At 48.9% G+C, this 23,057-nt stretch overlaps 3 protein-coding genes across 3 annotated transcripts; 2 read left to right on the top strand and 1 right to left on the bottom strand.

Annotated features, from left to right (window-relative positions):
- Positions 1-11,812: 11,812 nt before the first annotated feature.
- CLAFUR5_00280 (LIM domain-containing protein) lies at positions 11,813-14,521 on the top strand (the record flags this gene model as incomplete). Its single annotated transcript, XM_047899428.1, has 3 exons — positions 11,813-11,873; positions 11,997-14,368; positions 14,423-14,521. 3 exons carry the CDS (start codon positions 11,813-11,815, stop codon positions 14,519-14,521), a joined length of 2,532 nt encoding a protein of 843 aa, XP_047755267.1.
- A 1,254-nt stretch (positions 14,522-15,775) lies between these two features.
- CLAFUR5_00279 (uncharacterized protein) lies at positions 15,776-17,170 on the top strand (the record flags this gene model as incomplete). The annotated part of the gene is made up of 1 exon (XM_047899427.1): positions 15,776-17,170. The coding sequence occupies one exon, from the start codon at positions 15,776-15,778 to the stop codon at positions 17,168-17,170; it is 1,395 nt and encodes a 464-aa protein (XP_047755840.1).
- A 1,069-nt stretch (positions 17,171-18,239) lies between these two features.
- Positions 18,240-22,631, bottom strand: CLAFUR5_00278 (Squalestatin hexaketide synthase; the record flags this gene model as incomplete). The annotated part of the gene is made up of 7 exons (XM_047899426.1): positions 18,240-18,553; positions 18,589-19,084; positions 19,144-20,265; positions 20,314-20,508; positions 20,555-20,958; positions 21,037-22,209; positions 22,256-22,631. 7 exons carry the CDS (start codon positions 22,629-22,631, stop codon positions 18,240-18,242), a joined length of 4,080 nt encoding a protein of 1,359 aa, XP_047755841.1.
- Between the last annotated feature and the right edge of the window lie 426 nt (positions 22,632-23,057).

The raw sequence follows: 23,057 nt of genomic DNA, 5'->3' as shown, positions 1-23,057 counted from the left end.
CTTATGCCCTAGAGGTACTCCCTAATAGGGGCTATACCTGATTTCATTTCTATTGTCCTATAAGAGGTTGACTTATATGCCCCTAGTACTCTCTTTAGGCAGGCTGCCTACGCTCTGTTAAGGGGGTCCTTAATTCTCTTCGGGATGTGTTTTTCCGCTGCCTAAATTGCTACTCTATATAGCATTGCGGGCTTAACAATGGCCTTGTATATAGTCTAGGCCTTTATAAAGGTCGCCCCCTAGGTTGACGTAGTAAGTCTCTCGATCAATTGTCTATTAGTATCCGCTCTCGCTTACGCCTTCTTCACTTATAGTCCCTAGCTGAGTTTTGGGTCTAGCTATATCCTAAGGACTCTAAGTTCCCTTATAGGATAGGTCTCGAACCCCTAGATTTTTACTAGTGCTACTAAGTTGTGTTTTGTCTTTACCTTACTAAAATAGATAAGTTAGTACTTGTCCGGTACGAATTTTGCCCTATGCTCTCTTACCCACTTTTCGTATTGTCTATGTCTCTCCTCTAGGAGTACGTAGTTTTCCTCTATAGACCCCGACTACGCTAGGATATTTATGTTATCTACGAACCCCGATACTAAGGTATTTACTGTTTCTAGGAGTAGGGTCAGGTCGGCTATAAAGAGGAGGAACAGAATTGGGGAGAGTGTAGAGCCCTATAGGATGCCCGTGTTCGTAATTAGGGTCTACGGGGCTTTAAAGGATCCTAGGAGGATCTAGGTTGTTCTGTCCTTAAGGAATAACTATATAAAGTATACTATCTAGGCTAGGATGCTTTTTATTCTAAGGATATATAGGAGCCTTACGTAGGACACGTTGTCGAAAGCCCCTAATATGTCTAGTAAAAGTAGTAAGGCTACCTTATTATTACTATAGTACTAGATATGTCTGATTTGCTCTATGATCAGTTCGACTACTATAAGGGTAGATCTCTTTTATCTCCCCCCTATTTACGTTACCGGGAGGAGGTTATGTTCTTCTACTATTCCGGTAAGCCTTATAGCTACGACCTTCTCTAGGAGCTTCCCTAGTATGTTTAGTAACGCAATTAGTCTATATGACTTCAACTTAGTATAGTCTTCCTTTTAGGGTTTCCTTAGGACGTAAGTTAGTAATTACCTAAAGGCCTTTAGGCAATACCCCTACTTTATACACTAGGTGAAGATTGGCGTAAGTACTAGAGTAATAAGGCTACTACTAGCTTTTAGGTAACAGTTAGGGATCTTGTCTAGGCCTAGGGCTTTGTTACCCTTTAGTTACTTAATAATATTTCCGATCTCTATAGTAGATACTTACTAGTTAGCCTCCCTTAGCGGAGGAATATATGTTCCTAGGATGTTACTTAGGTCTACCTCTACCTAAGTCCCGAAGAAGTGATCTATAAATACTTTCGCTTTCCCTATCGGAGTGGTTTGCGTTTCCCCGTCTTAGTCCTATATTAAGGGAAACTAGGGCGGGGAGTTTCGTTCCTCGTCTAGTTTCCTAGCCTATTCTACTAGTCTCTAGATTTGTTCCGGGTGTTCTATAATCATCCCTATAGTTGACCTCTACTCCTACGTCTTATCTCTTCTGATCTACGCCTTCTTTACTTTGTACGCGTTGTTATAGGCTTCCTAGTTTGCTTAGGTACGTCGTTACTCCTATCTCCTTCTTACTCTCCTTATCTCCTTGACTTTAGCTATATACTCTAGTGTCTAGTATAGCTTCTAGTATAGCGACCATCTCTTCTTAGGTATATAGGCCTAGGCTACCCTTTGTATAGCTTCTATTAGCTGCTCTACTACTTGGTTAATCCCCTCCGTTATATGTATATTATTAATGTTCACCTGTTCTAGTTCGCCTTCTAGCCGCTACTATACTAGTGTCTACTCGGCCTGCTTCTAGTAGAGCCTCCTCTTAGGTTCCCTCTCCTCCTTAACTATAAGTTAGATGTCTGTTTGGATTAGATAGTGGTCTAATAAGGACTCTAGTTAGTTATTAACTATATAGCTTTCTACCCGTCGTGTTAAGGCGTAGGACATAAAGTATAGGTCTAGCGTGCTAGAACTGTTGTTTCTAGCCTAAGTTTCTATTCCCTTTAGCGTGATCAAGTCTATTTAGGCTGTTTCTATCTAACTAATAAGCCTCCCTACTAAGAAGTAGTGTACTAGGGTGAAGTCCGATCCCTACTTTAGGTAGTAGAGGTTGAAATCTCCTATTACAATGTTGTGGTTTTGTTAGTCTATTGCTTCCGGGAGCCTTCCTAGCGTATATAGTTATGTACTACTTCTAGACTCTAGAGGTAGGTTATATACGCTATAGATTAGGACCTAGCCTTAAGTTGTTTTAAGCTACACTATAGTGATATCCCTATCGGTTCTCGGCTAGGCCTACTAGTCCTCTACTAGTACCTTCTTACTAATATAGATATATATTCGTAGGACTATACCCGATATATAGTCACGACGGCGACTACCGCTATCTACGCCTACGAAACAATACGAACGCTAACCCGAATCTTAGCTCCCTTACTACCGACCTATAGTAATAGGGAAATAGTACGACCGCTACCTAAGCGTAGTAGATAGCGGTTAGTAACCGAACTTTCTAAGATAGAAAGAGTATAAGATTAAGAGATATAGAATATAAGAACCGGACTATAGTAAGGAGCTTAAGATATCGGTATATATACTAGATAAACAATAACTAGCTATATACCCTTATATAGTATTACCCGTAATAATATAGTATAAAAAGGCTCGCGGCCTTATAGATTCTACCTCTACGTCTCTCTTTCTTAATTAGAAATTTATACGTAAATATATAACCCCCTTAATCCCTTTGACGAAGAACGAACGATTAATACTAGGAGATAGATAAGGGTACGCGTACTATAGGGTCCGAACGAGATAGTTGTTGTTCTACAAAGCTACGAAAGAGGAGCGCGAGGCGCGGCGAAGTTATAAAGTAAAGCTAAGCCGCGCTAACCCGATATAGAAGGTCCGCGGTTTAGAGATCGGTAAGGGTGTGCCTAACCCTAAGCACTTTAAGAACGATAATGACCCTAATTTCGACAGCTAGTATAGTAGTGTTCTCCTAAAGCTAACTATAGCAACCTTCCGTACTAAGGTAGATAGTCTACGCTTCGTAGATAGGTAGACGTAAGGTAATCCTTAGCGAAGTATTAAGCCGAGGATCCCTATACCTAGACAGTAGTCCTTTAACGAGTTTAAGACTAGAGAAGAGTTATTAGATTAGATAATACGCTAATATAGTATACGTAATAAAGGAACTAAGGCTATAGTTAATATTGCTACCTATAAGTAAGAACAAGGCGAAATCTTTATAGTATTCTATATACGCTACTCGAAGTTACGCGCCTAGATATTATAGACCGATAAGACCGAGCTTATGCTATACCGTAACCGACTAAACCGTAAGTACTTTATTAAGACCTTCGGCGACCGCGAAGTCGACCGCCGCCTAGATAGTATATAAGACGTTATCGAGGAGTATACCGTACTAGACGAGAGCTTCTACGAGACAGATCGACTATACCCGTAGAAGGAGCGCCCCCGTAGTAATAGTAACTCGAACGGTAATAGCGGCTAGAACAACTAGAATAACGGTAACGTAGTTACTAGTACCGCTACCGGTATAGTAGGTGCCTTAGTATAGCGCCTACTATAGTATACTAGTACTAAGAAGAAGGAGGATCTACCGATATATCTATAGAACCTACCTACGCTTAACCGTAAGTAGCGCGAAGACCTTAAGAAGTAGGGTAAGTACTACCGCTACCGTATAGGTTCTTACGTATCGACTAACCCTAAATGCCTAATATATAGGTACGATAGCGACTACCGCCTACCGCGTCTACGTAATACTACGCCGAATCCGAACGTAAACTTTAGTTCCCTAGCTACCGATCCGTAGTAGGGAAATAGTACGACCGCTACCTAAGCGTAGTAGATAGTAGTTACCCGAACTTCCTAGGATAGAAAGAGTATAAGATTAAGAGATACGGAATGTAAGAGACGGTAATAGACTATAGTAAGGAGCTTAAGATATCGGTATACGTACTAGATAAACAATAGCTAGCTATACACCCTTATATAGTATTACCCGTAATAATATAATATAGAAAGGCTCGAGGCCTTATAGATTCTACTTCTACCTCTCTCTTTCTTAACTAGAAATTTATACGTAAATACACAATACCCGTAATCCCTTTAACGTAAAGCTAACGACTAATACTAGGAGATAGAACGGCCACTATACGGTAGATTACACACGCGGCCCTTATAGACGTAGTTATCGGCGATTATTACGAGCAAATGTTATACTACGTCACCGACCTCGAATATAATATCGTCTTTAGCCTACCGTAGCTTATAGCGTATAACCTAAACATCTTCTAGGAGATAGGCGAGGTGGCATTTAGATCGGATTACTACTTTAGTTACTATCTATGGAATAAGATATCGATAATAGTATAATCCCTAAACTACCGCGAGAAGAAGAAGTAGGCACTAGTACGGTACGGACTAGAGCCCTTTACTAGAGAAGTAGCGAGCTTTATAGTAGGAGGGGTAGAGCTAAACGTCTTATTATATAACCTAGAAGATATAGACGATAAAGAAGTGGACTACTAGGACGTTTCTTAACGCGCGTAGGGGATGTACGCGTACCGGCCTATAGCTAAGTACCTCTATATTATGCCTACTAGGCGTAAGAGCGACGGCGGAGAGCTTAAGCTAAGTATAATAGCTACTAATGATCTAGACCAATTCTTAAACAAGCAGTTCAATTATAACCCGAAGGAGAAGTTACCGCCGATATACTACGATATTACGGACGCTTTCTTAGCTAAGGATTATAAAGGACTCCTAACTTACCGACTAGGCATAGATTATAAGATTTATATTAAGCCTAATAGTCTATAAGAGCTACTATACCGCAAGCCCTACGGCCTAGCTAAGAAGGAGAACGAGGTAGTTAAGAAATAGCTAGACGAGTAAATATCTAAAGGGAAGGTACGGAAAGTAGGGCAAAAGACGAGCTAGTCTCCTATACTAGTACTAGTAGTACGTAAGCCTAGAGGTAGGCTACGTGTTTATATCGACTATAGAGGATTAAATACGATCACTATTAAGAACCGGTATCCGATTCCCTTAATATAAGAGACGCTTAACCGTATATACGGCAAGAAGTACTTTACGAAGCTAGATATTATAGTAGCCTTTAATAAGTTACGGATAGCTAAAGGGTACGAGTAGTTAACGGCGTTTACGACACGATACGGCATCTACGAGTGTCTAGTATTGCTATTCGGCTTATATAACGGTATAAGGGCGCGCGTATTATAGGGTCCGAACGAGATAGTTATTGTTCTACGAAGCTACGAAAGAGGAGCGCGAGGCGCGGCGAAGTTATAAAGTAAAGCCAAGCCGCGCTAACCCGATACGGAAGGTCCGCGGATCAGCCGGGCCGACGTAGCTATAGTAGGGGGTCGCGGGCTACCCGTAATAGTACCCCCCCCAAAACACGCCTTAGTCCTCTAAGCGTTATCTACCTTATAAGGCTACTTACCTATCGAGCTCTATAATCGCGCGAACGCCTAACTATCCTCTAGTGCCCTATCGTTATCCGATAATATCGTATTCGCTCTATTAAGACTATCCTCGACCGGCTTCCTTCGAGAAACATATTACCTAGTTAGCTAGCTTACCCTTGACCTAAGTCTATCTTCGGCTAGTACTCGCGTATAATCCTTATAACTAAAGTTAGGTATTATTATAGGCTCTATAGGCTCTACTCGAGTATCGAACATATACGGAGTAGATTCTATTAGAGGTAAGGCTCGAGGCGACTTATTCGTAACAGTGTCTTTCGGAATGACCCTAATCGTGTTAAGCCCGAGTACCTAAGTAGCTAGTAGGGACTAGTTAGATAGAGCTACGAAGCCTATAGGCGTAGACAACTCCGGCCGGTTATAGTAAAAGTCTATAATAGCGGCGGCTACGTGTTTAAGTATATCCTCTATAGGTTACTAGGTCTTACTATCCTCCTCGTTCTAATATCTAGCCTATTTCACCTTATACTATATATCTACCTTATATACTTAAGTAATATAGTAGAAGGAATCGTCTAAGGGAGGCGCTAAAACAAGACACATTCGAAAGCTCTTATTAAGGCTATTCTAACGATATATAAAGCAGGCCACTACCCCTAGGACTAAGGGAGTTCTACCTTATTCAATCTAGACAGCTTAAAGCTCTCTTCACCCTATTTCTTCAGCTCTAAACGCCGCGGAGGTGCCTAGCTACATTAGGTAACTCCTAGGCAATAGTAGCCTAGGCTACGGTACTAACGGCGCCTACGGCCCTATAGGCGAAGCCCCCCTAAGATAACTAGTAGCAACTTATAGAGGACGCAAAAAGTATAGAAACTAATAATCAGCTCCCTTACCGGTCTCTATAGGTAATGATTACTCAGCTACGTACGGCGCTTGTACTGTCGTATTACCGAGGGTAATAAGAAATAAGGACGACGTCTTAGGCGATTAGTAAGGCTACCCGGAATTAATACCCCTATAGCTAGGTATCGGTCGCGGTATCGATACTAGGCCTACGCCTAACGCACGATATAGTTACGATCCGCATTATAGTAAAGGAAGACTAGGCCGAAGTTACGAAGCTATCGAACAAGGAGCTCGCCTAACGAATTAACTAACTAGGGGTAGTCGTAGTGAACTAACAGTCTAACGGCACTCTACAGATCTATACTAGCTCTACTACTACTAGGAGGCACCTAGAGGCATAGCTATAGTAGGCATCTAAGGTTGCGGTATTAGCGAAGGTCTTAACGAAACAATTTACGATCCTAGTCTACGATATACCTAAGGAGTTTGACCTAACTAACTAGGGTCACCTACGCGCTCTCTAAGAGGACAACCCGGTCACTCTTAACTCTCTAATCTAGAAGGCGACTTAGCTCTATAGGAAATGGCTAGAAGGTAAGAAGGCCTCGGCGCTAATCGTATAGCTATAAGACGCGAAAGCGGCGGATCTAGCGATAGAATAAGGCCTAGTCTAGCAATATAGCCTTAAGATAGTAGAAAAGCACTCCTTATCCTTTCGTGTCCTCTAATACTTCAAATGCTAACAGTATAGACACCAAACCTATACGTGTATAAACAAGTAGGCCTACTCGAACTGTATAGGAGACTATATATCTAGGGACTATATATCGACTACGAGACGGTACGCGAACTATCCGGGGCACTACCTATCGTATAGTACCGAATGCCTATAGCGGAAACTAGCGAAAAACAAGGCAATTACAAACAGAACCGTCGCCCTAAGATTCTACGGCGACCGTAAGGCTAGCCTATACCGGAACTAACTAGCGGCGGTCGGGCATAAGCGCCCTAGGGCCGAGAACAATATAAAGGATACGTAACCTAGGGCGTACGGGAGGCTACGTGCTCTACTAGCTACGGCGAGGGAATCTAACTAGGCCCGGCTCCCCTTTAGTATATAGCCGATAGGCGTAGACTAGGACGTATAGGGTAGTAGGATATAGGACGATATAGAGGAAATAATTGTCGATACCGATAACTAGCCTCGACACGCTTAGTATTATCTAGTATAACGTCAACTATAGCGAGGATATAGTCTAGAACCATTTCCTATACGAGGCGGACCCGCGCGTCCACTACGTCCTTACAATCTAGGAGCTATAGATTAACCCGTACTATAAGAGACTAACGACCTACAAGTCACTAGGCTACACGACATACCTACGAGGCGACGGTAGACCCCGTACGTGCTTCTATATTAGTAAGGACATACTAGAATCCGACTAGGAGGTAGTGTACTACGTAGACGAAGAAGGCGGGGGCGATATTACCTCCCTCTACGTAGGTAGTACCTAGATACACAACCTATATATATAACCGCTAGCCTCGAGGTCTAGCCGCGACCTTAGGGTCTATAGACACCTAGATAGTACGCTTAAGAGATAAGGCTACTATATTATAGTAGGAGACTTTAATATATACTACCCTTCCTAGGAAAGCCTTATATAGCCGCACCCTATAGCCGACGAAGTACTCGACTTAATAGCGAGTAACGTAATTGCCCTTAATACCCTAAAGGACCTAGGCACCTAGAAGAGAGGGGGACTCTAAGGTACGATCGACCTCTCCTAGATCTTAGATAGCTACTACTATACGGTAACCTACTATAGGATCGAACATAAACTCGAGGCGTCGTTAGACTATATACTAGTCAGGACCTCTATTACGATATAGATATAACGTATACTAGCGAGAACCCCTAAGCTAAACTAGGGAAAGGCCTACTAGGCCAACATCTAGGCGTACCTCGATAACTCTAAGAGGCTAGTCTAGATCGCGTAGTAGTAATATAATAGTAAAGACGAGATAGACGAAGCAGTCTAGGGGTTGATAGACGAAATAAGAAAAGCGACCTTACTTTACGTTCCGCTTGCCTAACTAACGACATAGTCCAAACTATACTAGACGCCGGAGTATACTACGGTAGTAAGAGAAGTAAGGAGAGCCCGCCGGGTATAGACGAGCAGCTATAGCGAGGAGGCCTAGAACGTATATAGGGAGGCATACTAATAGAAGAAAGCTATAATATAGATAGAGAAAGTAGTCGGCTAGAGAGCTATAGTAGAAGCAATCGCCGGCAAGCTAGCGAGGATATAGAAGCTAGCGAAATAGGCCCGATAGGACCCTATATAGGGCCCCTCCTTCTCTATCCTAGCGCTATAATCGCCTAGTAGCCCGGTTAGTAACCCCGAGGCTAAGGCGCGTCTACTAGCTAGTAAGTTCTTCCTACCCCTATTCGAGGCTAATCTAAGCGACATAAATAGCTCTACCCCCCTAGCCCCTAGTATCGCGGTCTAATAGGAGGTGTCCGAGGGAGAAGTTGCCGCTATACTAAGAAAGTTGCCGGTAAAGAAAGCCCCGGGGCCGGATAGGATCCTAAACGAGCTACTAAAGAAGTGTAGAGATCAACTAGCCCTAGTAGTTATAGCGATCTTTAATGCCTGCCTACAGACCGGGTACCACCCGATAGCTTTTAAACAATCGACGATAGTAGTCCTACGTAAGCCGTAGAAGGAAGACTATACGTAGGTAAAGTCGTACCGCCTAATTACGCTCCTTAACACTCTTAGGAAGGCGCTTAAGAAGCTAGTTATAACGAGACTCTCCGAGGCGGTAGAGGAACACTCCCTACTCCCGGACACCTAGATAGGTACGCGCCTATAGCGATCGACGCTATCCGCGATAGAACTTATTACCTCTTAGGTAAAGGCCATCTAGTATAAGAATAGGGACAAGGTGGCTTCCTTACTTAGCCTAGACATATCGGGAGCCTTCGACTACGTGTTATACCCGCGGCTACTCTATATCCTAAGGTCGAAAGGACTCCCTAAGTGGCTTGTTAACTTCGTACGGTCCTACCTCTAAAACCGTAGTACGTCGATCCTAGTCGGCTAGTATAGAAGCCCATTTTAAGTAGTCTACACTAGAATCCCGTAAGGCTTAACGCTAGTACCTATTCTGTTCCTCTTCTTTATAGCGACGCTACTCCTAGCCCTAGAATCCTAGAACACCGCTACGAGCGGCTTCGTAGACGACATAAACATCCTAGCGTAGTCTTCCTCGACTAAGGAGAACTATAGGCTACTAGAAGAGAAGCACAAGATCTACGAGGACTAGGCTAGGAGGTACGGGGCTCGGTTTACCCTAGAAAAGTATAATCTAATATACTTTACGCGCCGGCTACGGTTCTATAATATATAAGCTTCTATCTAGATATAGGGGCACACGACTAACCCGGCAAATTAGCTTAGGATCCTCGGACTATAGGTAGACCCGGCGCTACGGTAGAGGAAGTACGTATAGGTAATATTACGGAAAGCTAATCAGAATATAGTATTATACCAGAGGCTCACTACGTCTATATAGGGGGCGGACTTCCGGTAGTCACGACTTCTATATACGGCTATTATACGGCCAGTCCTTACCTATAGTAGCTAAGTATAGTCCTTAGGCGAGAGGGCCTACCTATCGAAGGGACTCGTCGCGCCGCTAGCGAAGATCTAAAACCAATGCCTAAGGAAGGTCACCGGGGTATATAAGTCGATACTAACGAGGATACTTAAGCACGAGACCGCTATACCGCCGATCGACCTATATATCTAGGGACTACGGACCTCCTACTTAGGCAAGTCGGTATAGTACCTAGTATAGAAGGTTATCGCTAGTACAGTCGTAAGGGCCCGCGAATCAGTACTAGCGTATAGGGGCATTCGACCCGGAAACGAGCCGAACTATAGGGCAAGGGACGAACAGCTAGCAATATAATAGGAAGGTAAGAAATCGTTTATAGAGCAACTATAGAAAGAGAGGTGGAACAACTAGGTTATAGGGTATAGTAGACGCCCTTAGCTAGCGGGACAACCTAAGGAATAGTTAGCTACAAAATCCGCGGTCAAGCACCCCCCGAAGCTTATCTACTACCGCCTTACGAGGGCATAGAGTAGTATAGTAACCTAACTACGAAGCAAACACATCGGCCTCTAGGGGTACCTATTATAGAGGAAGGTTCTAGGATACACGAATACTAGCTGCCCCTACGGCTATCGCTCCTAGAACGTACGGTACGCACTCCTCGTCTGTCCGAGGTGGTCGCTAGGAAGGGGAGAGTAGATAGCAAAGGCGAGGAACCGGACGATTAGGGCACTTCTTAATAACGCTAAGGACCTACGGCGTATTACGAACTAGATACTAGAGAAGGGCTAGCTAGAACAGTACCGCCTAGTAGGAGTAGTGTAGGAAGAGAGGATACGGCGTAGCGCGACGAGACTAGCTAGGAGTAGGGGCTAACGGGGTAGTAATATAGACTACGTACGTTTAGAGGGAAAGCTAATCTAGATAAGGAGAAGTCGGGGGCGGGAAGGGTTTTCACCTATTTGGGTTTCCCTTTGTATATAATTATAGATATATACCTATATAAGCCGAATAGGGTCCTAGAATAGAGGAATAATAAATATATCTATCTATTAAGTAGACTCGCTAGATAGCGAAGAATCTAAAGAGGAATTGTCCTCCTAGTAACGATTCTGTAGGATGTCGTCGTGTTAAGATACCGTCGTAATTAAAGTGGAAGTGGTATAGTTCTTAGTAAAAGTAGCCCGCTCGGTAGTATAGCCCGGTCGGTAGTAAAGTACGTTATATATAACAATAGATATATACCTATATAGGCCGAATAGGGTCCTAGAACAGGGGAATGACAAATCTATCTATCTATTTACTCTCACTCTTACTAACACTGTGTTGAGATGGAGTAATGTCTGGCTACATGCAGTAGATCTGATCTGTGAGAGTTTCTACGAGATGTAGGGTCCAGGATTTTGGCGTTGGTTCCGCGTTCGCGCCGTCTCCGTCTCCGTCGCAACATCCGTCGAAGCTTTGCACTGTTGACTTCTGACGAAAGAGGAAGGCTGGCGTTGAGCAGAACAAACGGGCAAGTCCCCCAGAAGGCAGCAGAACCGTGGACACAGCATACACCAGGGCGTTTGGAGGCTCCTCCTACTATTCATCACCAGCATCACCGTTCTCACAGTCGTTTCTGCTGTCGATTGACGCGATAATACTGCTGGCATTGCATCTCCTACCTTGCATTAATCGCACGCATTAACTACTTAGTACTTACCCTTTACCGTCCTTGCATAGCGCACATTCCACCGACTGCCCACGGCAACGCGAGCGAGCAAGATGCTGAAGAGCAAAGACAGACCAACACCGCGCCCGACGTCCATGTCGGAGGAACAAATGGGTCAGCACTCTCATATGTCTTTATCATCGTCGTCATTCCCGCTTCCACATACACCGCCAAGAGCGTCGAGACTACGAACATGCATCACTGCAGAGAATGCAGGCTTACCATCAGGACATACAGCACAGTACCTCGCCGACCTGCGCAATGCTCGACCACCCCGACCGTCCGGCGCAAGACCGCCTCCGTCATCAAAGTACACCACGTTGAAACGAGCGGAGTCAGACGTGGTAGATACGAAGCCAGCAGACGACGTTTCCAGACCGGCCCTACCTTCGAGCAATAGTATGCCTATCATACCAGCTCAGTCGCTCTCCCACCGAAGAACAGAGTCTAGCTTGTCGAAACGCAGCATGTGTTCTGCTCGTGGGCCTTTTGCCGGGCGACCTCTGGTAACACCGCCTGAGCCTGGAGTACCGACATCGCCTGAGAAGCCAGCTATACGTCACGCACCCAGTATGCCGTACATGGAGCATGGTATGCGGTGGATGGAGAAGCAAGAGGCGAGATCACTGCGGGAAGCTTTACAAGACATGGACCTTGAGGAAGAGAAGAAGATCCACTCGGACGCCCAAGACGAAGCAGCAGAGCTGGTGTGGAAACACAAGTACCCGGGGGCTGCTGCAGCGCCGACTGTCTTTGCCAACCCAGATCTAAAAGACTATCGATCACATCTACGAAAAGGCAGTTATCAGCGTAGTCATAGCCAGGACACCGCTTCGGCAGGACATCGAACATCGTCAGATGGCAGTCAAAGTTCCGGTACCAGTATCAACAACTCCAGTAAGCGAGTGTCCACGATCGATCGACCACGAAAGGTTAGCCCTCCGACCGGTAATATGTCTGTGCAGAAGAGGCGAGAGTCGGCCGGCAAGAGCTACGACCATCTCGCAAAAGCCGTTGAAAAGGACATTGCCATCGCTCATCGTAGGTCGAGCAGCGGAAGCAGGCGCATCCTCAGTGGAGAGAAGAAGATGTATATGCATCCCAATGACAAGATATGGGAAGATCCACAGGAAGACCTCTCAACTCCTGAGAAGAGAAAGCAAGAGCCAGTCGAAGACAGGAGAGAATCCGTGCCCACTGCAGCAGCAGTACCATCATACGTGCGCAAGAACCCATTTGCTCGTGTCCGAGCACAGGCTGAGAAGCTGGAGCGCTCTAATTCGGCACCAGTGATATCTTCGCTGCCGCCAACGCCTGTACTGAGGCACGATCGTATTGAGATACAGCGGAACTCCCCGAGCCAGAGTCGAAATCCGTGGTATGTGTCGAACGAGCCATTACCGCCAACGCCTTCAAGTGCAAGCGCCCGCGATGCAGATGAGGTGGCACCCAAGACGACGCCAACCAGGGAAGGCAAAGAGATCAGAGGCGACGATATTCGTGCTGCGACCAGCAAGGGTCGCAAGGACTACAGCCCAAACTTGCCGCGCCCAACGATGGTGAGCGATAAGCCAGGACGGCCTATTGTGAGCTTTCAGAAGGATTACAAGCCGAAGGAAATCGTGATGGAAGAGCAGCACGCGGGTCCCGCACCAAAGCAAGAGCCAGAACCGTCAAAGCCCTCCCCATACCAGATCGCGAAGCCTGCGCCGCCGCAAGTCACTGTGAACCATGGACCAATGCCACCAGTTCCGACAATCAGTGTTCCGGATGAGCCAAGCGTTCCTTCAATTGTGCTGCCTGATGATGAGCTTCATGAAGACGCGTCAAGCTCAAGGGATGTGCCGGAGATCCAGGTTGAAGCTCTTACAATCAACGTCACCGTTGCAGACAGCAGTACTGGCTCACCAACACGAAGTAAGATACCGCAGCGACCATTGCCGTCTGCCAGACCTTTGCCACGACACGCAGCAACGACACCACTGCCAGCCACCAAATCAACGCCACACTACACGCCTTCGATGCGACAAGCTGGAGCCTTATGCGCGCACTGCGCCTTGCCTATTGCTGGCCGAATCCTGAGTGCTGCTGGTCAAAGATTCCATCCCGGATGCTTCGTATGTCACGAATGCAAAACCAACCTGGAATGTGTCGCATTCTACCCGGAGCCAGAGAGGAAGCGTGATGAGCGCCTGGAGCGTATCCACATCCGACGTTCTGGCTTCAACGTCCCCATGCCCGAGGATATGAGCGAGGAGCAGTTCATGCGACAAGAAGCCACTGATGGAGACGACACTCTGCGCTTCTACTGCCACTTGGACTACCACGAGCTCTTCAGCCCGCGATGCAAGAGCTGCAAGACTCCAATCGAAGGCGAAGTCATCGTTGCTTGTGGTGCGGAGTGGCATGCAGGTCACTTTTTCTGTGCTCAGTGTGGCGATCCATTTGACAGCACCATGCCCTTTGTGGAGAAGGATGGGTATGCTTGGTGTGTTGGGTGTCACACGAATCGGTACAGCTCGAAGTGTCGAAAGTGCAAGAAGCCGGTGACGGATGTGGTTGTCAAGGCTCTTGGGAGCGATTGGCATTCTAATTGCTTTGTGTGCATGGTGAGTGAGCTCATTGAAAGGCGTCGAGGATCATATACTAATTGTCGGCCATAGGAATGCAACGGCGAGTTTACAGATGGTCGATACTTCCTGCGCGGCAACAGTCAAGACCCGGTTTGTGTGAGTTGTGAGGAGAGGAGGTTGAAGGCTTGAAGATGACCTTGATGGCCTTGGATGTGTGTGTGTTTGGATTGTCTGTCTGTAGCACTTTAGCGAGCATAATCAGCATAGCGTTGTACCATCACTCGATTTGCGGCACATATTGATCCAGAATGCCTCATCCACTGGTATGCTAAGACCGGCGAAAGACCACCGGCGGAGCTCATGCTGCATTGGCGCTGCGACTGATGCTGGCGTGACGCGATGTTGTTGGCAGTCGGCTTCCTTTCATCATTGTCCACCTGATGGCCTCAGTCTGCCACTTTCACACCGCAAGACGTGATGTCGTCGCATAGACGTCCAGATAGGAAGCACGTTCACACATCCAAGGTCGAAGGGCCTTGATCAAGAAAAGGTCAGTGTGGGACCCAGCGTCGCGGATAGTGGACGGGTGGGCATAGACTCTGCTAGCATTGGGATGTTGTTAGTGTTGTGCATCACTAAGCCGCTGAGCTGTCCGCCAGCACAGCACCTCCCTCCTCATGTGAGATACTGCGCGATTTGAAGTCCATACGACGGGCCGACCGCCAGTATACAGTACGAGTGTTGATGAAAGGAGTGGTTGGTCTGACTCTGACGTGAGGAGCCGCCGTCGGGCAGCCTCCTCTGTAAGATTGCACGAGTTTCATTACCGTTACCAACTTCGTCTCGGACGTCTCCTCCACGAGGCGCAGCGACAACGGCTCCATTGCACGGGCAACGATAGGCACAGGCATCGGCATCGTGACCCTGACCCTGACCCTGACCCTGACCCTGGCATATCCACTACACCTCCGTGACCTCGCACGCACGAGAGGCACGCCGACGACGTCTTCTGCTTGACAGCCACAGCCACAGTCTCATCCTTAGCATTAGCACCCATATCACCCGACAACGGCAAGCCCGTTCGTTCACCACCGCCCAGAGTTCCCGGTCACACTGCCTTTGCGTCCACAGTACGGTCGCGCAGGCCGCGACTCCCTTCCACGCCCCTCGGCCGCACAGCGCTGTCCCGGTGCCTTCCCTTGCGTGTCACCACCTACAAGTCCTCCATACCACAAAGAAACACCCCTAGTCTGCGACTCGAACTGGTATCATATGCAGCTGTCCGCCACGCTCCTTGCCCGCACTGATTCCCATATATGCGATATGCATTTCGACCAACAACTATAGTGACCGCGACCACCATACCCATATCCAGCAGCCCATGATTGCGCTAGACACGCCGGACCGACCTGTGTGAACACCCCCTACACCCGCCCACAGGCGATGGCAATACATCGCGGCATACAATCTGCGATATTCTACTACCTATCATGTGCCCCATGCTCCGAGGCCCGCTACCGGAGGAAGAGGAAAGAAGAAGCCAAAAGAGGACGCGCTGAAAGGGAATTGCTAGAGCAGGCACATCCGAACTTCTACAGACATCCCTCTCCGAGCTCGACGAATCCCTACTGGCAGGCTGAGATCGACCTGGGTCCCCAAGGGTTACAGCGCGGGAAGAGGAAGACACAGGCTGCGGATAGTAGACGCAGGCTACGGCCACAGAACTATGGTAGTGGGTCTCCTAGCTGGGATAAGATACCGCCAGCGACGGCCAGTAACGATGGCTCGGACAGTCGGTGGAACTTTCGCCGCTACCAGCGAGAGGACGAAGAGCTGTGGGGCTCAACAAGCAACTTTGGAGGCTCAATGTATGGCGACGGTCTTACGAGACCACAACGAGCCAGAACCAAGGACTCTTCGAGATCCGACTTCTCCGGTTACCGCAACCCTCAGATCAACGATATGCATCCCGCTACGTTTACCAGAGTAACCACACGGGAAGAGGTCATGTGGATGAAGCAACCGCCTCCAGTTGCGGCAGTTATAAGCGGCAAGGAACGCGCATCTCGAAGTCGGAGCGATAGTGAAGGAAGTCGGCTGAGTCCGGCAGGCATGCCATTGTCGCGATCTGTCAGTCATCGGATCATAGAGCAGAAGCTGAAAGCTGTCGAGGCAGCTACGGCCATGTCGCGGGAAAGTTCGAGTAGGGCGTCGGACAGCCAGCAACATGACAGGCGACCCGGCACAGCTGAGAGAGACTTTGCTATCGCTCCCATCCAAAGTGAGCCAAGAGAGAGACGGAGACCATCGCCAATCCAAATCCTGAATGATTCGGAAGACTCGGACGATACCGTTGTAAGACGGCCTTCACTCGCCCCAGAACCCCTCAACAGGCTCCAAGCCCGACGAATAGCATCCCGACCCGCACTATCAACCATCGCCTCAGACGAAGCCGTCCCCTCCACAATACGAAGTGGCCTCCACACCCCCGAAATGGCCAAAGAAAACGACGTCCCAACCCCCGTCCATAGCAGCGACGGCAGCACAGACGCCTACGACCAATTCACGCGCCGCTCAGCACTCCTCGTGCCGGGCAACGCCCTCCGCGAGAAAATCTTCAGAAACGCCACGGACCCTGGTCTAGGCCACGGCGACACCACAATCCGTCGACACGGCCATCGACACGAAGATAGCGAGGATACGGTGCTGGCTCTTGCGCCGGAATTGGTTGATTTGGATAGCTGGGTGGAGAGTGAGTTTGATATTATCAAGTGGGCTCATGAGTTTACTAAGAGGGAGGTGCATCCGAAGGAGAGGAGAGCGAGTATGGACATTTGATGAATGGGTGGCATATATATCTTTTCTTTACTGTTGAAGACCTGGCCCGGCGAATTGGATGTGCTGGATTTGTGTCTGGTTTGTGAGCGTTTAGCACGGCGTTGTTGGAGGGTAGGCTGGGCTGCTTTTCTGGGTAGTTTTATGTAACGGCAGAGGGACTGCGAGCAGTAATGAAGGGCTGCGGGATCGCTGGTACGGAGGGAACATGAGAGAGTGGGAGGCCTCGGAATGTACATAGGATGGTAGAGGCTCGAATGGGGCTGAATATTGCACAGACTTCATATACTGCTATCGCCTCGCTCTCCTTCGACGTTTGGACTATGAGAGGTAGGAAAGGCGTGATGCAATTTCGACTCATCACACGTCGTCGGCGAACTCACGTCGCCAGCACTTGGACAGATGGTATCGTGTCCTCGGCCGCTGCTCAATGTCCTATTACGGCAATGGATGCAAACATCACCCTGTTTCACGCATAGCTTTTCAGCGAATGGCCCAGCGACATGTCTTTCCACATATGGCTTGATAGCCACCACGGTTTTGCAATGCCGTCCCCTCGCCACTTGGTGACCTGGTAATCTTCAACAAGGTAACAACCGTAATTGAGGGATGATGGATGGCATACAAGATGGGCTGCCTTGTGGCCATGGACGTGTCAACACACAACACGGCTCAAGGGCCCGTACACTCCACTACTGTGGCAGAGGAGGAGGTGCGTAGTGATGAGTGCGAGGGCAGGTGACAAAGTTGATTGCCGCCGAGCGCTTCGACTTATCATTAAAGCAAAGGCCTTTGCTCAAACCCGCTGGCGTGTAGCTTAGTAGCGAGGCCGTGCCTATACAGTCGAGCTTGTAACGCGTCACCGTATATATAATTTACGGCTATGCGCCCGTTGCGCAGCATTTTGCAAGTAAACTCAAGACCTCAGCCAGCAACGTGATTCGTCACCAGCCCTTGGTCTACCGTGTTGGGCAATGCTTTCGGTTTGGAGCATCTGAGCTTTTCTCTTGGTAACTACCGCACAGGATGATAAGCAATGGCCATCTATGAACCTTCCAGACGGTTCTGCTGTTCAAGCTTCCTCCTTGATCAACTTCCTCTTCAGCAACGAAACGGCCAACAGCCCTAACCCTTCAAACGTCTTCGCATTCGCCACTTGCAGCACATTCACCTCGAGCCGAAACGTATCTCTCCACCACGATCTCAACTGCATGGCAATCAACGAGTCCAGACCTACAGAAACTAGGGCTGTCTTGGTGTCGATTTCCTTTTCTGCGCTGAGTAGCATGGTAAGTGCTTTCTTTGCAATTTCCTCCGCTAGGACTACTGCGGTGCTGGGGTCGGAGAGTGTGGTTTGCGGATCGGCGTGGATGTTCTGCATCGTGTCTGTTAACCTTTGCGAAACGCTCAAGGTTTGGGACTTTTGGAGAGGGGTGTTAGTGCGTTGTAGTGACTGTTGTGGTACGCGGCCATGCGTCCGTCGCGCTTCCAGGGGTGTAGCTCATCCAGATTCTGCATGGGTATCGTAGAGCGCAGCCCGAGACTTAGACGGCCCTCCTCGCTCCATCTCGTTGACGAAAGCTTCTTCAGCCATGGTTTGGAATTCTCAACAGCCCACTGGAACGCCTCGAGGACGTCGACTTCACTGAGACAGTGCGCGCCTGCTTCTTTCATGGCGGCGAGGAGTTTTGGCTGTTGGCTGAGTGTTCCGATGTCGCTTACAGCGGAGAAGTTGAGGATTGACCCGGCCAGTCCGAGACTGTGGCGGTAGGGTATGAAGCCGGAGAGAGAGCCGAGAACGACGAAGAAGTCGAGATTGTGGGATGCCAGAGTGTTGTGAAGGTTCCATGTACCTGTGATCTTGGGCTCGACTACCGTATTCCAGTCGTTCAATGTCATGTTGGACAGCGAGATATCCTTGTCACATGTCAGCTGCTTTTTGTATGCGGGCCTCCACATTTGCGAACGATACTTACCGCGAGTACCATAGAGGCCTGCACCACACCCTTGATTGGCGGACAAGCATCCCCGAACAGTCTCTGGACGACTGCATTATCGGCAACGGTCCCAGCAACGGCCTTACACACCGCACCCATGGCTTCCAGTTCTCTCATGAAATCTTCGTGCTCAGGCTCAAGTCCAGCCGTTCGAGACAGGAAGACAAGATGGACAGCCCCGTTCTCCACCATCCATCGCGCAATAGCACGGCCAAGCCCTGTGCGAGCCAGACCGAGGATTGCAGCATAAGAAGGCCCGGGTTTTGTGAGCCAGAGGATACCATGAGACGCCCGTTGGATGACCTGCAGTAGGTTCTTGAAACCCAGTAATGATGCCTCGCAGAGCGGAGATTGGCCTTCCTGGTCCAGGACAGATAGGACAATTTGCTGTGAGCTTTCCATTTGCGCCAGATCATCGAGACTGTACAATCCTGTTGAAATGCCGTGACAGGTTAGCAATGTCACTATGGCCCGAACTACCTTGCCATCCTTTTCTGCACAGAGCAGTGCAACATTGGGGCTTGGTGGTTGAGCTTGCCGCGATTGCGCTTTGGCAACCAAGATCTTGTCCTTGATGTCAGATACATCACAGAAGCCCGCCCGAGACCAAAGGTCAGAGTGAGTTTGATGCATGTTGGTAGTGCCATTGGCCGGAGTGCTCACCAATCCCGTTGACCCAGGCTCATGCACAATCAATGTTGCGCTATTCGTCATTGTTTTGCGAAGGAACAGCAAGGTCCGCTCCCGGTCAGTATCGTTTCCCATGATCTTGCCATCAGCAACGATCAAGTCGTAAGCACGCGAGCCAAGCTGCGCTGATTCTGAGATAGCTGTGCTGTCTACGATGGCGTAGTCGATCTTGTCACAGTCCTTAAGCTTTCCTTCCAGAGCGCTACGACTCTGCTCAGAAGAGCAACATATGGTAATGGATGAGTACAGTCTCTCTCGAGAGCGAGCACGCAGAGATGCCAGCGATGACTCAACTGCCTCGTCCGATCCCGATAAATGGAGAAGCAGTGTTCCCAGCGGGTTTGCATGCGCAAAGAGCTCAATTGTGTTTTCCAAGATTTCCGTACCCTTGGAAAGAGCTTCATTTCCATGCTGTAGAGCCAGTGCTAGGTTTTATAGGCCCGGGTCCGGCAACCATACAAGGTCAGCAGCTGCGTGCGGATCTTCCCTGCGATCAGATGCCATGCCTTCGATAGGACAGAGCGTCAGCCCTGTGACACTCAATGCCATCGTTGCACCAGAGAATGCAACGACTTCCCCGAGGACTGCACCATTCGTACGGATATCTGCAGTCGCTCGCACGGAAAGTTCGCTTTCACCACCTGTAATGTACATCTCTTCGACGCTGATTGGGACGAAGAGGTACTGTACGTTCTTAGACAATATTGCGCCATGATGGTTCGATGGTTGAGCCCTCCCCTGTCCTAGTCCCAAGAAGATCGTGACGGGGATATTTGCGAAATCTCCAATCTCGACCTAAGCGGGTCTCGTTCCAATATTCAGCTTCATGGTGCCAGGGGTAGTTAGGTAGGTCCGTCAATGTCCTTCTGTTTGGTGTTAGAGTCTGGAGATCTAGGGACACTCCTAGTTGGTACAACCGCCCCAGTCCTTCGAGAAAGGTTGTAGCACTGTTCGTGGAACGTCGCATGAAAGATACGTGTGAGGATCCACGAAAATTCTTCTCGGCGCAGGACTGGGTCAAGGAACTGGTCAAGGTCGGATGAGGGCCGATCTCAGCAAAGACAATTGACCCTTCCGTATCAGACAATATGGCTTCAGTAGCCGCTCAAAACTGGTCTGAGCCTTCCATGTGCTGCCGCCAGTAGACAGGCCCCAGCTCATCCGACTCCTCGAAAAGTCCACCTCTCAATGCAGAGTAAAAGGCACACTGTGGACGCGTCGGACGAAGTTGACCAGCAAGTATCCGCTCACATGATTCGCCTGCGCTTCTCATATATCTGGAATGATAGGCGTGGCCCACAGCGACTCGTTTAACTAGAGCATTTGGATATGCTTCTACGATGCTAGCTTCTGCTTCTTCTACCTCTTCAACCCGACCCGACAATGTCACACTTGAACGGCTATTGTCACAGGCAAGTGTGACGCCAGAGAGAGCGAGTCTGTCAATTACATCTCGGCTCAGTCCGGCAGAAGACATGGCTCCCAACGTCGTGTCCTGTTCGATCGCCTGGCCTCGGAAAAAGGCCACTTTGATCGCTTCCTCTTCCATCAAGGCACCGGAGACGTAAGCTGCAGCGATCTCTCCGCTGGAGTGGCCTACTACAGCTTCAGGACGCACTCCGAGTGCTCCAAGTGCGTTGCAAAGACATATCTGCATCGCCACACTCAAAGGATGCGCAATCTCAGCGTCTTGCAAGCGGCTCCTGTCTCCATCACGTAGCAGCTCCTTCTCGAGCGAGAGGGAGCACGCTGGTAAGCTGGCGAGGATCGCATCGAGCCTTGTCAGCATTTGACGAAAAATCGAACTCTCTCTTAAGAGATTCTCTGTTCCGCGTGGCCAGACATTTCCTTGTCCGCTGAATACAAAAACGATGCGAGAGCTTCCCGACACGCGCGCTGTGGCGGAGAAGTGTGCGCCCTCTCCGTCCGGAGACGTGGCACAGAATGCCCGGTATCTGTGATGTTGCCGATGTCTTCCCAGGGTGCGGGCCAAGTCCGCTGGGTTAGTGGTTTTGTCCTCGAGCAACGTCTCGTATGAGCTCTTCAGCCTGGCGAGGGACTTTTCGTGAGTTGCGGAAAAGACTAGCAACTGTGAACGAGGTACTTCGGGCTCGGACCTGCTACGATCTTCCAGGTATGGGTCTGAAGGGGACCAGGCATCGAGCAGTGGCTTAGACTGTGGTGGACCGCGTGAGACGCGCGCTGCATGACGCGCTTCATGTACACCACAGTCAGACACTGCCACGGGGGTCCCAAGTGCGGCTATCACCCTTCTTTCTGCGGGCACCCACGCTCGAGCAGAGTCAATAATGACATGACCATTTGCTCCCCCAATACCGAATGAGTTCACACTGACTCGCTCAGCCCGATCCTGCGGCCACGGTGTTGCGCTTTGGGGTACTCTCAAGACCAAGGCCCACATAGCATCCTACTCGCTTGCCGCGATAATCACTCTCGCCAGCATTCTCCAGACACTCGTGCGTGATCCCGAGCAACATTCGCAGCTCGGGGTCGATATGCCGCAGCTCGTGTGGGCTGATGTTGAACATGGATGTGTCCAAGCACGCCAGCTCTGCGTCTGTGAGATAAAAAGCTGTCCTGGAAATAATCGTGCCAGACTTCCCATGGGGACTGTAGAAAGCGTCGACATTGAATTTGTCCTCCGGAACATCGCATAGCAGCTCCTTCTTCTGGATCAAGGTGTCCCAAAATGCTTGAGCGTCTCGCACGCCTCCGGGCAGTCTCATGGACATGCCACAGATGGCGAGAGGCTCCATCTTGCTTTACGCTCTCCCTCAGCCCTGGGACGATGGCGGGGACGATGAAGATAAACCTGGTGTGCTTCAATCGTGCAGTCAATTGCCCGGCGTATCGTGCATATCGGCTGTAATGTGCTGTGCGAAGAGGTTTCATCAAAGGACGAGGACGCCGGACCGCATGCTGACCAGTCTCGTTGCGTGCGTGCTGGTGAAGTCGAAGGTCTGAGGGCTGGTGACAATGTTGATTGCCGCCGAGCGCTTCGACTCCCTGTCGAAGCCTAGGCCGTTGCTTCAACACGCTGGCATATAGCTCAGTAGCGAGGCCCGACTAATGAAGTCGAGGGTACAGCGCGTCGACGTAGTCTAAGATTATGGGTATACGGTCTTTTTAGCAGCTCTCTAACAGCGAAGTCGACAGATATCGGCGGCAACATACTTTCTCAC

The sequence above is a fragment of the Fulvia fulva genome, chromosome 1 (assembly GCF_020509005.1).
Source record: "Fulvia fulva chromosome 1, complete sequence".
NCBI lineage: Eukaryota > Fungi > Ascomycota > Dothideomycetes > Mycosphaerellales > Mycosphaerellaceae > Fulvia > Fulvia fulva.
Note: the sequence above shows the minus strand (reverse complement) of the source record. Positions and strands in the feature narration are given on the sequence as shown.